Genomic DNA, 15,369 nt, shown 5'->3' with positions numbered 1-15,369 from the left:
TGTAGGCACTAACCTGACGTAAAGATAACAAAGAAGAGAACTACTGTCCCTTCTTTTCTTGCTGTCTGATCTCCCCGTCTTTATAGTTGATGCTTTAAAAGGTGATACATTAATTAATGCAACAAATCATATATTCTCTAGCCCCCCTGCACACACATACACAGTATGGCAAAACCATTTTAAATACAGTTTTTTTTTTTTATAAATAATGTTTCCCGTAAGTTAAAGGTGGCCAAGTTTTTAATAAAAAGTCTTTTATTTCCTTAAATTGAAAATCCACCATAGGTCATGCTTTAAATAAATGAGTAGAAGTTATACTGTTTTTTTTTAGGTGCCCGTGTAGACATAAAAGACCATCTTGGACGTAATTTTTTGCATTTGACTGTACAGCAACCTCATGGATTAAAAAATCTGCAACCTAAATTTATGCAGGTAATAGCTATATATGTGGATTTACATAAACCAAGTTGGGTTCAGGTAATAGATAAAAATGTGAACTTTCCTAAACTGAGTTGGGTAAAATGATTTTGCTTCTTATGGTTTTTATTATTATGAAGTCTGATTCTGGAATTTAAGTTATTTTGAAATAAAAACTCCATATTTGAATATTTTTTACAACACAGTAATGATTATGATAATATATTTCACTAGGATTGAATTTTTCAAGTTCTAGAGGTTTCCATATACCCCATCTATTTGGTTTTTAAGTTTATTTATTTTGAGAGAGAGAGGAGACCCCAGCAGGCTCCTCACCATCAGCATGGAGCCCGGATGTGGGTCTCTAACCCATGAACCATGAAGTCATGCCCTGAGCCAAAGTCAAGATTTGGACGCTTACCTGACCGAGCCACGCAGGCCCCTCCCTGTGTCCCTGTCTATGATTCAGCTTTTCAGCAGTCTTTTAACCGTTACAAATTGCATATCAGAGGAAAAGGCAAGTATATGAGTGAATTCTCATGTTCTTCGTCATCAGTTAAGAAAAACTATTCAGAGTGCTTGGGTGGCTCAGTCACTTAAGCATCCAACTCTTGATTTTGGTTCAGATCATGATCTCAGGGTTTCTGGAATCTAGTCCTGCCTGGGGCTTTGTGCTGGCAAAGCGAAGCCTGCCTAGGATCCTTTCTCTCCCCCCTCTCTCTCTGCCCCTCCCCATTTATGCTTGCTCACTCTCTCTCAAAATAGTATTAAAAGAAAAGAAAAGAAAAACTATTCAACATATTTGACTTCACAGGTTGAAACATTATCTCCATATTTCCACCAGCTTATACTTATCATGTCACTAATAGGTGTATCTAAAGTTCACCATATTTTTGTAATAAATAGATTTTAACATTGTCAAAGCCTTTAATCAAGAATAAAAAAAATCCTTATATTTAAAAAAATAAAAATGTTTATTGATCAGACTAAATGTTCATTTTTTATTCATTTTTAACTTATATTCATATAAAAATAAAGTAAACCTCAAGTTTTAATAATCTTATTGTGAATTCCTTGTTTTGAAAGACACACACAGAGCACGAGTCGGAGAAGGGCAGAGGGAGACACAGACAGAATCCAAAGCAGGCTCCAGGCTCTAAGCTGTCAGCACAGAGCCTGACATGGGGCTCAAACTCACGAACCATGAGATCATGACCTGAGCCAAAGTCAGATGCTTAACTGACTGAGCCACCCACGCTCCCCTAAAGTGAACCAATTTTTAACATCTCATCCCTTTTGTCTAATAGAACACATTAGCATTAAGTTCTTAACTGTTATTTGGGAGAAATGAGTGAACAGAGGGCTAAAGAGGGTGGCCTGTAGCAGTGCTGGGTTGAATACGTTAAGTGCACTTGTTAGGACTTCGCAGAGCCTTTAAAACGGCAGTATACATTCCAGGCAGACAGAGCATGCCTCACCATCCAAATGTGTTTTCCTCTAGGACCATTAAGTTATTTATACTTTTGCCCTCAAGGTACACATATTGTTGGAAAATACTGTCCTACAAGATAGTTTAAAAAATACTATATGAGCTTGAGAACAGCTATATTCAGAATATTAATTTTTTCCATAGATGCAACATATTAAAAAGCTGGTAATGGATGAAGACAATGACGGGTGTACTCCTCTGCATTATGCATGTAGACATGGGATTCCTGTCTCTGTGAATAACCTCCTTGACTTTAATGTGTCCATTAATTCCAAAAGCAAAGATAAGAAATCACCCTTACATTTTGCAGCCAGGTAAGGGTCCGTTTATGCGACACATAAGCATACCTTCTTTCTTCTTAATATTTGCTCTGAAAATATGAAACCTAATATTTTCAAGTTACGGGCGTATCAACACCTGTCAGAGGCTTTTGCAAGATATGAATGATACGAGGCTATTGAATGAAGGTGACCTCCATGGAATGACACCTCTGCACCTGGCTGCAAAAAATGGGCATGATAAAGTGGTTCAGCTTCTTCTGAAGAAAGGTGCATTATTTCTCAGGTAAGGATATGTGACCAGAATATTTATTATTTTTAACTAGCCATTTTCTGGCTGTTTTCTATTTTATTTTCTCTTTTATTTTTAATTACATCTAACTTTCCATCTTGGTAGGTGTTTTTGTCCATCTTAATCTTCAGAAAGTACATGATTTCATATATTGAATGAGACATCAGTATTATTTCTGATTGACATCAAGGTTTATCGATCTGAAAACCTCATTTGAGGTCACAGTATAAGGAGCTTGGAGTAGAGTAATTTAAAACACAGTTCTTCATATTTTCCTTCATCATGCTACCATCCTTTTATGTAGATACATGTACACACACACCACATACAAATTCAAAGACTTTTTCATTCTGTCTGATGAATGACAGACATGAAAATCTCCCTTTATGCTACAACACGAAACCTGAAGTATTCCTGAATTTCATTATACTTAAACAAGTCTAACACAAAGAACAAAAACAAATTAAAATAAACATAATAAGGTAGCATTATTAAATGACATCTTGGTAAAAAGCAAAAGTTTTTAGAAGTGTGAGCTATCTTCTAATTTTACCAACATGGAAGCAAAGAGCTCATTAGACTAATGTTCAAAAACACGTTTCTGTGTCAGAGCGCCAGTCCTGCAAAGTAGGGCTGCAGCTGAGAAGTCCATGCTCTGTTCAGGGCCTTCTTGCCTTCAAGGGACACCAGGCAGCTGACACGCACAGGGGACCTCAAATGGATGCAGACCAGAGACTTGTTGCTTAAGTGCCTCATTACTAAAATGGTGAGGTGGCCCTTGAACCCTACAATAGGCTGAAATTAAATTGTGTCAGGATCTCACACTTTCTTTTTCTATCTCTAATTTGGAAGAATGACAAGCCTTCGTTGTATTTACATCTTGAATTTCTGTGAGAAAGGACGTTTGCCAAAGTGATTATTAAGCATCTTTGAGAGCACTAGAGGAATGATCTTTATAGTCCTGAACGCTTAAAAACAGAAGTAGCACTAAGCTAAGCATTTTAAGGCCATGTATTGTATTATTATTAGCCACAGCAGCAGCAGCAGCAATAATTAGTGGCAATGAAGACTAACAGTCACCATTATGGAAAATTTTTGATACAATATTGAATGAAAGAATAAAGACATAAAATAGTGTGTATATGTACATTATACTCTTGAAAAAATATGTATGTTTTCAAGTTTCACCCACTCCCAGATGTTTGATTTGTTTATATACTTTTATATGTTAATCTCCTAAATTAAAAAATACGTGAATCACATTGGAAGATTACTTAAGACCATTAGGCTTGAAGTTAGCTCCTTTTTAAGAAATATGTAAGAGATATTTAGTCACTAGAACTCAGATACGCATTTATTTTTTGTAATCATCAGACTCCCCTTTCAAATGGGTGGCATCACTTCCCACAATTCATCTGAGAAGTGAATGACAGACCTTTCTTAACTCTTTCACAGTGACCACAGTGGCTGGACTGCTCTGCATCATGCTTCTTTGGGGGGGTACACTCAGACCATGAAGGTGATTCTTGACACTAACATGAAGTGCACGGATCAACTAGATGAAGAAGGGGTAAGTACTGTGTTCTTCATATCTACCCACTGAAGTCTTGGCATGGAAGAAACTTCCAAAATTGCAAGAAAGCTTCCTTTCCATCCACTTTATTTCCTTGCTTGCTGCATTCATACTCTCTTACTGGGTTCTTACTCTGCGGACCCTGAGAGTGAGGAATGAGGAAGAGGGGAACAGAATAAGGAGAATGCCAACAGGCGGGTGCATGTTGAGGACACCTCCAGAGTCTCACAGACTCCACAGGCCCATGGAGATTGATGAAGCAATTCTCACTACTCCCTGGTGAGCTGAGAAAAATGAAGAGGTAGGGGTAGGTTTTCATATAACAAAGTATATTTGATTCGAAGGACTATCATTTATTCTGCTATTATGTACTTCCTCTTTTTATGGAGCGTGAGTATTAAAATTTACATTCTTTGATGAAATAATAGAGATAGAAGGTTATTACTGCTTTTTAAAATGTCTTTATGTGGCTAATTAAAGATTGGCAACCTTATACCAATTTCTGATTTTTTAAAAATTTCACAGGCCTACAAACACCCACCATCTAGAAATCCTTGCTCTACTAAGAAACCTCTTAAAAGTATTCTGTGTTCACTCCAACATCTTTACCCTGAAAGTTTGTCATTTGTCCTTGTGGAATCATCCGAACACAAAAACAAAGTATAACAAACCACTTGGAATTACACACACACACAAACACACACACACCATGTTTGAACTATAAACTCATTATCTGATGTTTGATTCTGAACACTGGGTGTTTTTTTTTTATTTTTTAAATTTATTTTTGAGAGAGAGAGAGACAGTGCAAGCAGGGGATGGTCAGAGAGAGAGAGGGAGATACAGAATCCGAAGCAGGCTCCAGGCTCTGAGCTAGCTGTCAGCACGGAGCTCCATGTGGGGCTCAGGCCCACAAACTGTGAGATCATGACTGATTGAGCCACCCAGGCGCCTCTGAACACTGGTTTTAAATTTTATGTATTTTGGTATTAAATAGCTGGGTTTGTTAATAATTTAAGCAGTTCAAGATGAAAGCAGTAAAATAGCCAAAGGATGACTAGCCATTGTCACTGGATTTTCTGTGTCCTTTCTCTCTAAAAGAACACCGCACTGCACTTTGCTGCAAGGGAAGGCCATGCCAAAGCCGTTGCACTCCTTCTGAGTTACGATGCTGACGTTGTCCTGAACAAGCAGCAGGCCTCCTTTCTGCATGTTGCAATTCACAATAAGAGGAAGGACGTGGTTCTTACAGCCATCAAGAACAAAAGGTATGTCTATCCCACTGTCATTTAGGGATGATAACCTGAGAGGAAACAGAAAAAGAGTAAGTTTCAGCTGTTATTCAACATTCCCTACACGTCAGTTGTTAAAACTAAAATTTTCAATGTACTCTTTGGGTAACAACGGACATGTTACTTAACCTCTCTGGTTTTTGGCTTCCATTTCTAAATCATGGGAGCATAGATCACCTTCATAACACTCAGGAGAGACTCCTGGGGTTCAGGCATGGGTAGTGTCTGACACCATGGTCATTTTGTAGCACACTCTTCCCTGCTCAGCCTGCATACACCCAACACTCTCTTGCCAACAGGAATGTGAAAACTGGGTGTCAGTGAAAATACTCTCCAGGGTATATCCATGTTGTTACTAGGGCCATCGATTGGAATTTCCCTTAACACATGTCCTTTTGTGGTTGTGGGTTTTTAAACCTATTTTAAGGAGTTTTAATGATGAAGTTGGAGGGTAGTTTGTCCTAGTTTATGTACATAAACTTTTCTATATAATGACAGATGTGTTCAAGGGCCCAGTATCAGCCAGTCCTGGACACAGAGGTGAACCATTGCATAGTCCAGACAGAACAAGCCTGTGTTTCTGAGCATGGGCAATCTCAAGATCCACGCCCCATCCCCCAGGGATTATTCTTTTGAAACTCTAGCCAGTGCAAGTGTGCCACCAGAAGTTTTCTACTGATTAAGCAGATACTCTAGATGGATTTTACTGATAGGGTTAACAGAAAGTTTGGGTACTTTTTGGAAATAGTCTTCTATGACATAAATAGAATCTTGGAGGTAAATGGTCTTTTCTGTACTTCCTGTCGGAGATTTGTTTCCTCCTTGGTATCATAAGCGTCTTCTTATCGCATCCAACCAAGGGGCAGGGAAGAAAGGAGCAGACTCTAATCTCCTGGCAGAATCCATGCTAATTATCATACTTGACACATGTTATTTTGTAGTTTAATTCAACACCTTGTATACATGGGTTAAATGTTAAATATCATGTGTTCAGTACTGTGTTACTACTGTATATATGTGAACGTGATCGTCTCTATCCAGCACAACCAGCTCATACTGTTTCATGAATTCAGGAGGAAAAGAAGGTAAGAGCTTACCTTTTTTAGAAGGTATTTAAGGAAAGAGAACAGTGATTATAACAGCCATCCTGGAATTTGCCCACATTTCTGATTTCCATTAATGGACAAGGACCCTATTAATGGTTTGATCTTGATTCACATTTTGGTTCCACTGGAACAAATTCAGGTTTCTCCTAAAGGTGTAATCTTGAATTTCATTTGGCAGCTTTGTTATGTAGAACAGAAGGATTAAGATTTGTGACCCAGAATGCAAAACCTGAGAGACTATTGAATACTGAAAATGAACCCAAGGGCTGAAGGGGGAGGGGGAGGCGTAAAGGAGGTGGTGGTAATGGAGGAGGGTACTTGTGGGGAAGAGCCTTGGGTGTTATATGGAAACCAATTTGACAATAAACTATTTTTAAAAATTTGTGATTGTTTTATTACTATCACCATTGTTATTTTTTATAGATGGGAAGAATGCTTTAAGGTTTTTAGTCATCATTCTCCAAGCAATAAATGTCCAGTTATAGAAATGGTAGAATACCTCCCTGAATGCATGAAGGTAAGCTCTCCTGACAAAATTGCTTCTGGGTATATGCTTGGCATATAATATGAGGATTTACTGGTGTAATCACAATGTAAATAATTGTAATTTTCATTTTTAAAGTAAAGTTTCTAGTTTTCGATAGGCTATCGATCAGGGAAGTTAGCCAACAAGTGTTTTACTTGGATCAGAGAATGCTGTTAGTTTTTATGTGGAATAGAGGAATATGTGGTCAACATTATTTTATTCAAATAATCCAAATCTAGAGCAGAGACTACTACTAACAGTGGTTGCTGGTAGAGTAAGCCTCCAGGTGGTTTTGGGGGTCATGTATGTTATTGTTTCAAATCTGCATCTGTTGTTCACATTTGAAGCCAGTATGCCTCTCTTAAGGATCCAGATAGCTGGCTTCCTGTAAAAACCAGATCTGGTGAGGCAGAAACCTCCGGGCAAGCAGCAGCCGCTTCCTTTAGATGGGCCAGCACTCTCCCATTTGGTGCACCCACTTCTTCCTTGCGTACACCCAGTCTGCTGCCTGCTGTTCATTCCATGTATTGTCATTTTGGTGCAGTTGCCCTCCTTGTGGTTGAGAGAGATTTCTCTGTAGATGCCTCTACCCAAACTGTAAAGACAGACACCAGCCCAAGGAGAGCCAACATTTCAAAAACAGTGGAAAAGAGCTCTTAAGGCTGGCACGGTTCATCCATTCACCTCCCTGGCCTCTGTGGGCCTCCAAGGTGTGCTTCTCTGTGCTGGATTGAACATACCCCCAGTACATGACTGGACTTTCCACAGAGAAACACCCATGAACTGTTGAGCACTGATTTTGAAGATTGGGACAGATATAGAATAATCACAACAGAAGATGACTTTTGATGTCATTCAGAGGGAAAAATAATATCCAAATACCAGAGGAGACAATGAGACCTAGTAAAATGGGGGCATAGGAACAGATTTGGAGCTTGATGACCCTGGGATTTAGTCCTGAGTCTGCCCCTTTCTGTGCTTTAGGTGAGTCATTTCCTCTCTGAACTTCATTTTCTGCTTATCTCCAAACAAGTGGTGCTGATACTGATCTTACAAAGTGATTACAAAAAGTAGAGGCAAAATATATGAAGTATTCAGGAGGGTGCTTGGCACACTGTGTACGACCTACTGTTTTTATACTGCTGGTTTGGTTGTTAGTTCCACAGCTACTCACACTTAACTGTTTTTATTTGTCAGTAATCACTCAGCATGTGCTAAGTACTTCATGTTCATTTTTTTTCTTTACAATATCCAATAGAAATTGGAGCCAGTCCAGTTCATAGATTAGCATTTCAGGACTTAAATTTCATCACATGGCACATAAATATTCAGGATTGAAGATGATCTCAGAATTTCTTAGTAATTCTAGTGGTTGGAATATGTCCTAATGATCAGCGATACAGACATAATTATATATAGTAATGTTTTATGTAGCATTAGGAATAGTAAAAAGTATGTTAGAAATATTCACATATGGAAAACATGGAAAAGAATTTAAGATTATACCAAAATGTTAGTAAGAATTACTGCAATTGTGGGATTCTGATTAGTTTTTCTTTTCTTCTTTACACTATATTTTCTAGTTTGTTTTCTATAATTTCCTTGTATGTTAGTTTTGTGAATTTGTCCTTAAATAGGGAAACTGAAAGATCTTGTAGTTTAGGCTCATATCACACATTTGAATAATTTACTTAGTCCCTCCCCATTTCCGTCTTCCCTTCTGGAGCTTATGCTGATTATCACAATGCTCTCACACAGTCTCAGACCTGCTTTGGTTCCGCCTTGCACAGCGCTACTGACTAGTTTTATCTTTATTTCTTGTGCCTTTTATGATCCTGAGTATCACTGCCTGGTCACCAACAGAGACTGAAGTTTTTTAAGCCCTTCTGGGTGCTTGAGACTATCCAGGACAGCATGCCCTCCTTGTGGGGCCTGGGTCCTTGTTCTCTCATTCAGGGGTGCTGTCCAGTCCTCTACCCTTGTTTCTTGCAGGTGGGGTTGACCAGATGCCCCAGGAGTTGTGGGGGGACACACTGGTGAAATTGTTTGGGGTTTTGTGTCCAGATCCTGCTCCAGGGGAACAACCTGACTGGGCTGTATTTATTCCCTGGGATAATGAAGTTGGACCACCAGAAAGGTGCCAACACACAGATTGGGAGTGACTACAGTAGTTTACAGGGACCCCACACAAATATCTGTCCCTACATGTCCTAGAGGTGGCTGTAATCCCTAAGTGTCCTCTCCTTCTCTCAAGCACCTAGAAGGCCTTCAGTATTTCTCCATTTAACCTCTGTCTGCCACTGTGCTGTTCATGCGGCTCTGAGTGAATTGTTCAGCAGGTGAGGGCAGAAACCAACACGATACTGCACGCATGAGGGGGTGGAAGACGGTGATCTAGATGGGGTGAAGGAGTGCTTCATAAGCTGCATATTCTCTAGAAGGCCAGAAAGACATCAAATCTTGGGCAAAACTAACATTTTTGACTTGGATTTTAATAAATGCAATTTCATTCTTAGGCATATTTTTCAGAATCATTGAGTATTTGAGTCATGTGGTAGTAGTTGAAAACTTTGTATTTTAAACTTTATTCCTGAATGATGTGGACTATAGTTTATCTTTGAAGTACCAGAAATAAATGAAAGGGAAAGGGGAATATCTTGGGTATAATTTTAGACACGGGATCAAATTTCATCTCTTAGTCTTCCGAGCAGTACCTTAGCCATATTTTCTCTCTAAAAGGTCCTTTTAGATTGCTGCATGATACCCTCCACAGGAGACAAGTCCTGCCCAGACTATTCTGTAAGTTTGTTTAATTTAATCATGGTCATTTGAAGTTTATTTTAATTATTTAATGAATATTAAAACCAATGGTACTAGAGTTCCACAGTCTCAGAAGATGGTAATCACTGTCTTCATTTGTCACATCATATGCTTATAAGACAATTTTCCCTCCAGTTTCTCCCAATATTTTAATTGTTTATAATAGCTGCTTTTAGGGTTGTTTCTAGTTTTTGTATTTTCTTGGGTAGTACTAACCTGAAGAATGAAATTCCAAAGATCTAAGTGAGCTTTTGAGAATTCATCTTCTTCCATGGCTATGGGTTATATAGAAGGTTAAGTAACAGCTTTTAGGATATTTTATTTTGAAGTTAAGATGAAATAATCTAAATTTTTTAAGACAAAATGATTCCATTTTATTTGAAGTACTTAATTTTCAGAAGAATTGTAGACTTACATATTTGATTTGTCAAGACCTACTTTGGGGTATATACTAGACTGTTAATGTTTTAAAAAATGTGTCTTCTATAGATCGAGTATAATTTCAGATATCTTCAGTGTCCATTAGAATTTACCATGAAAGCAACACTTGCACAGAATGTTACATATGAGCCTCTTACAACCCTTAACGTAAGTACAGTGCTTTCGTTATCTAGGTAGTTTCTACATGGGCTCTGTGTTTTGGTATATTTCCAGGTAGGGGCCTGGAGAGAATGCCACTTGAACAGTTTGATGTCTCTCTCTGCCATGTGTCCTAACCCCTTATTTTTTAGTAAAGAAAGCAGTCATTTTCCACAGTTGCTTTAATTTAATCCCCTTAAAGTTCTACACTCTTAATCCCTTTAGTTTTAATGGTGGTGTTAAACCTGCTTCCTCTAAAATCCAATGAACTATGGACAACATAGGCTGACAATCAGTGCTTACTTCCCGCCTCCATCCACCTAGATATAGACATATATTTAAGAGTTTCCTCCATGCAAGCCACAGGAAAATGCAGGGGCAACATTTTACAGTCATAGATTCTAAGTTCAGCCAACCACTGGGCTCCATGGTAAACTCTGACCTTTCAGAAGCTCTTCGATCCCAATCTGAAAGCAGGCCCAACTTGCACAGTGTGGACCCAAATTGCCCTTGAGACTTAAGACCAAACCAGCTCTTATTCCAGAGTGGACTCCTACATTTCCAGTAGATGCGACAATGAAAGCCAAGCACATGGTCTACTGCAGTGTAAACCAGGGCTCTCAGACTCAGATGAATGCAGAGGAAAGAGGCCACTGATGAGTGGGATCCTGTTCCAAAAGGAGAGCACTAAGTGTCAGCTGATTGGGGCCATGTGGGAATGCCAGCCCAACCCTCCGTGCAAGCAGAAGAAAACGTATTTGAAGGTGATTCCAAATTGCGGTCTAGGGTCTAGATCTGTGTTGTCTAATACGTAAACACTAGCCACATGTGACTACTTAAAATTCAAATTAAGTAAAATTAAATGTTTCTTTATTTGCAGTAGCCACATTTTAAGTGCTCAGTAGACAATGTACCTTGGGTGCTCACTGAACACCATGAATAGTAGACTTTTCCATCATTGCAGAAAGTTCTATTAGCACTTGTCCAGACCAATTGGGAATTTTCATTCACTTTAAATAAATTTATTTCCCTATATGGAAGCCTTTGGTACAGACCATGGTACCAAACATCACCTTAAATGATCTCTAGAAGACTTACTGAGTACCTGAAGTGGGCGGATACAGAGTCATATGGATTTTATGCCCACAAGGTTGGCCGTGGAAACTAACCCTCATATTGGCTCTATGCAAAGCATTTTAGCTCTGCTAAAGTGTGTTATGTTTTGCAGTTGTTATTATAGTTCAGACTCAATAGCCAAGTGACCTAAAAGTAACTATACTATAGCTATACTTGGGAGACTTTTGGTGTATGTACGTGGAGGTTTTTAAATTGTAATTTGAAGAATAGGCAATACTTCTACCAGAGTTTATTATTTCCACCAGCAGAATAAGAATAGGAAATAAAATATTTGTAGTTTCTAAAAGGAAATAGGCTAATAGGCTTTATACCATATAGACTCAGAATAATTTATATGAAACAGGCTTGTTTGAATAAATACACCTCACTTAGTGGATGGCTTTTGGTATGATTGCATAATGCCTTAATAACATAACAAATCTCTCCTTATTATGGTTCTTCTGGAAGGAGAGCTGGTCTGCCACAGGAAATTATTGTGCACAGAAGTCTGAGAGACTGGATGGCCCTGTCAACGCTTAGATTGAGGCAAGACAGAAACCAGTGCCTTGGGCAGGTCCCTGCAAAGTTAGAACATTCCACACCTTGCTTTCCTCTTTAGGTGGAAGCTGTGCTGGGAGAGGAGCCATGGCAAGAAAATGCCATGAAGTTTTCTACTGTCTTGATGTGGTTCTTCTTGGCTACAGGTTCACTTGGGGTGCAGGAACCTCTTAACTGTTTTTTTTTTTTCTCACAAAGGCAGTTGGTCCAGGAATTGCTGTTAAGTTGACGTATCTTGTCTCCATGGGCATAGGATGGTCTGGGGCCTCCTGTTCTACCGTCGTGCTGACATCACTTCCTCTGTGTATTTCTTGAATAATTAAAAATTAATTTAAAATAGATACTAGTAGTTCCCAATAATTTATGAAAATAATCCGCAAGCTAATTTAATGACTATGTGTATTCTACTACTTAAAACCCTCTAGATAAACCTGAGTTTCTTCAAGGAAAGAATAAGAGTGTGGCTCTTACTTATTAATATCCTTTCCAGTTGTAACTTTATAAGATTAAAGTGCTTATTCTATCTAAACTAGTGAGAAATTGAAAGAAACAAAATGAATCAAGTAAGTGTATCTGTATAAAATGGTTCTCTCTAGCTTTTTTAAAAACACGTTGATATAATTTTGATTTTTCAAATTTTTATAAAGCATTACTTTTATAATATTAAAGTTATAAAACCAGCAAACAAAAATCTTAGTTTGTACTTAATAGTTTAATGGTTTAGTTTTATTGATCTTCCCTTGTTTCTCAGGCAATGGTCCAACATAAACGCATAGAGCTTCTCAACCATCCTGTATGTAAAGAATATTTACTTATGAAATGGTGGGTATTAAGCAGTATGTATGTATGCATGTATGTATGTACGTATGTATGTGTTTTTGAAAGAGAAACAGAGTGAGCCAAGTTGGGGAGGGGGCAGAAAGAGAATTCCAAGCAAGCTCTGTATTGTCAGCATGGAGCCTGATGTGGGGCTTGAACCCAGGAACCATGAGATCATGACCTGAGCTAAAATCGGTGGTCAGATGCTTAAATAAACCTGAGCCACCCAGGTGCTCCAAGTAGTTATTTCCTTTAAATAATGCCACCATTAGGTTTATTTAAAGTCTTTTAAATAATGTATTTTAGATTTTTTTAAGTTAATTTTGAGAGAGAGAAGTGTGGGACAGCGGCAGTCCACTGTTCGCATAGTCAGACCAGAGTCCTACATGGGCTCAAACCCATGAACCATGAGATCATGACCTGAGCTGAAACCAAGAGTTGGACGCTTAACTGAGCCACTCAGATGCCTCTAGACCTTATTATTTTAATGTTTTACACTTTGAGAAAAAAAATGTGTCAAAGGCAAATGTTTTGGTATTAAAAATGCTGTTGTTTATTTTTGACATTAAATATTTAGGACATAGGAATCCTTATGTAAGACATGAAGAAGAACTCCTTGGCCTTGTAGTTTAGTTGACAGTCAAGTGAGAGGGGTACTTGGAAAGAGCAGTCAATGGGGAAGTCAGAAACTATGAGCTAAAGTCTCTGTTCTTCCATTAATTCATGAGATATTTTAAGTGAGATTCCTTTCCTAAAAATGAAAGTTCAGTGAATTTACCAAATAGATTTTTGAGAGAGATTGTAACTACTTTTTCCACATGTTATCTTAAGTAAATATTTTTTGTTGAAATTAATTGTGATTTATTTTTGTAGGTTGGCTTATGGGTTTAGAGCCCATATTATGAACCTAGGATCTTACTGTCTTGGTCTCCTGCCTATGACCTTTCTTGTTGTCAACATAGAGCCAGGTATGGCTTTCAACTCAACTGGAATCATCAATGAAACTAGTGATCATTCAGAAGTATTAGACACCAAGGTATTTGATTGGTCTTCGTATTTCAAGTTTTTTAAATAAAAGACTATCACAAGTATGGTTTCTTTTCTTAGAAATACTAACCCCATAGTAAATCTCAAATATCAAGACTTTGTTCACATGTGAATTGTATAGTCATTTATAATAATCAATCTCTCCTAAAATCTTTTGTGAAATGAGAGGAAGTATAAATAAATAGGTCAGTTAATGAGTTTGTAAATTAATTTAAAGGGAATTGACATATATGAGATACTAGCTTTAATGCTGAAGTATACTACTTTAACCTAGGTCCACGATAAAGCAGATTTGTGGCTGTCCGGGATTTTAGGAAGAGGGGTGTTTCTCAGCAGATACAGGGTTTCTGTTTGGGGTGATGAGAAGTTGCAGAGCCGGATGATGACAGATGGTGGTGACGGCTGTGTAACACAGTACGTGTACTTAATGCCACAGACTCATACGTCTTGAGATGTACATATAAAATGTAAAACTTTTAGAATGGTCAATTTTATGTTAGTGTATTTTGCCACAGTAAAAAAATGTTTTACATAAGTCTACAGATTCATATTCTTTTAGAATTCATTTGGTGATTTTTGAACCTCTTAAATAGGACATTATGAAATGAGTATGTGTTATCTTTATATCGATATGACATAAATTTCTGTTTAAAGCAAATATAACAGTACATGGAAATGAAGCAGGAGAAAATAAAATAAATATTTAATAATGGAAACGATCAAAAAGCTAAAGTGTTGTTTTGATAGCCTTCATAACTCTATTTTATATATTTTTTTGTTTCAGAATTCATACGCTATAAAAGTTTGTATGATTTTAGTTTTCTTATCAAGTATATTTGGATGTTGCAAAGAAGTGGTCCAAATTTTCCAACAGGTACACAATATATTCTATATCTCTAAAGTTGCAAATATTTTAATATGCAGAACATAAATTCCTAAACCATTATTGAAACAATGTATGTCAGAATAAAATAACTTGACAAATGTGTAGATTGGATGCACCAAGCGTAAACTCTGCAAACTGTACACATCACATGATTTTAGACAAGGTTCCGGCATCGAATGGTGCCTATTTGAATCTGAAGCAGGATGGTCTCATTTTACTAGTCTGTGTGAGTCTGCTGGCTACAAATGAACTTATGAATGACTTTTCTGTGTGTTCTCTATCAGTTTGATATTTTGCTAATAGTTGGATTTGGAATTTAGATACTTTTGAATATAACTATTTATAAAGAACTTACTTGGCCCATGACTGCATTTCAAATGGATTTTTCTTTCAATTCCTTTCTTAATAAGAATGCTTTTCTTTATTGGATAAAATCCTTAAGTTATAATAAAATTTGGGAACTTTTTATACCAGAATTTTTACTTCATACTTTTATTAAATGGATGAACCAGGTTTAGATCAGACTCAATAATTATGTGGATTATCTACAGGTCCTTGATTTGGTTAATAA

At 37.5% G+C, this 15,369-nt stretch overlaps 1 protein-coding gene across 1 annotated transcript in view; it reads left to right on the top strand.

The window, feature by feature from the left end:
* TRPA1 (transient receptor potential cation channel subfamily A member 1) overlaps window positions 1-15,369 on the top strand; it is a 66,720-nt gene that overhangs the window by 35,855 nt on the left and 15,496 nt on the right. The window contains exons 10-20 of the mRNA XM_029923601.1: window positions 332-432; window positions 2,051-2,220; window positions 2,306-2,470; window positions 3,932-4,046; window positions 5,151-5,317; window positions 6,871-6,964; window positions 9,713-9,772; window positions 10,283-10,381; window positions 12,798-12,868; window positions 13,739-13,901; window positions 14,697-14,786. Of these exons, the coding sequence (XP_029779461.1) occupies window positions 332-432; window positions 2,051-2,220; window positions 2,306-2,470; window positions 3,932-4,046; window positions 5,151-5,317; window positions 6,871-6,964; window positions 9,713-9,772; window positions 10,283-10,381; window positions 12,798-12,868; window positions 13,739-13,901; window positions 14,697-14,786 (1,295 nt within the window). The remainder of the gene's footprint in view (window positions 1-331; window positions 433-2,050; window positions 2,221-2,305; window positions 2,471-3,931; window positions 4,047-5,150; window positions 5,318-6,870; window positions 6,965-9,712; window positions 9,773-10,282; window positions 10,382-12,797; window positions 12,869-13,738; window positions 13,902-14,696; window positions 14,787-15,369) is intronic.

Source organism: Suricata suricatta, chromosome 15 (assembly GCF_006229205.1).
Source record: "Suricata suricatta isolate VVHF042 chromosome 15, meerkat_22Aug2017_6uvM2_HiC, whole genome shotgun sequence".
Lineage (NCBI taxonomy): Eukaryota > Metazoa > Chordata > Mammalia > Carnivora > Herpestidae > Suricata > Suricata suricatta.
This window is presented reverse-complemented; position numbering and strand designations above follow the sequence as displayed.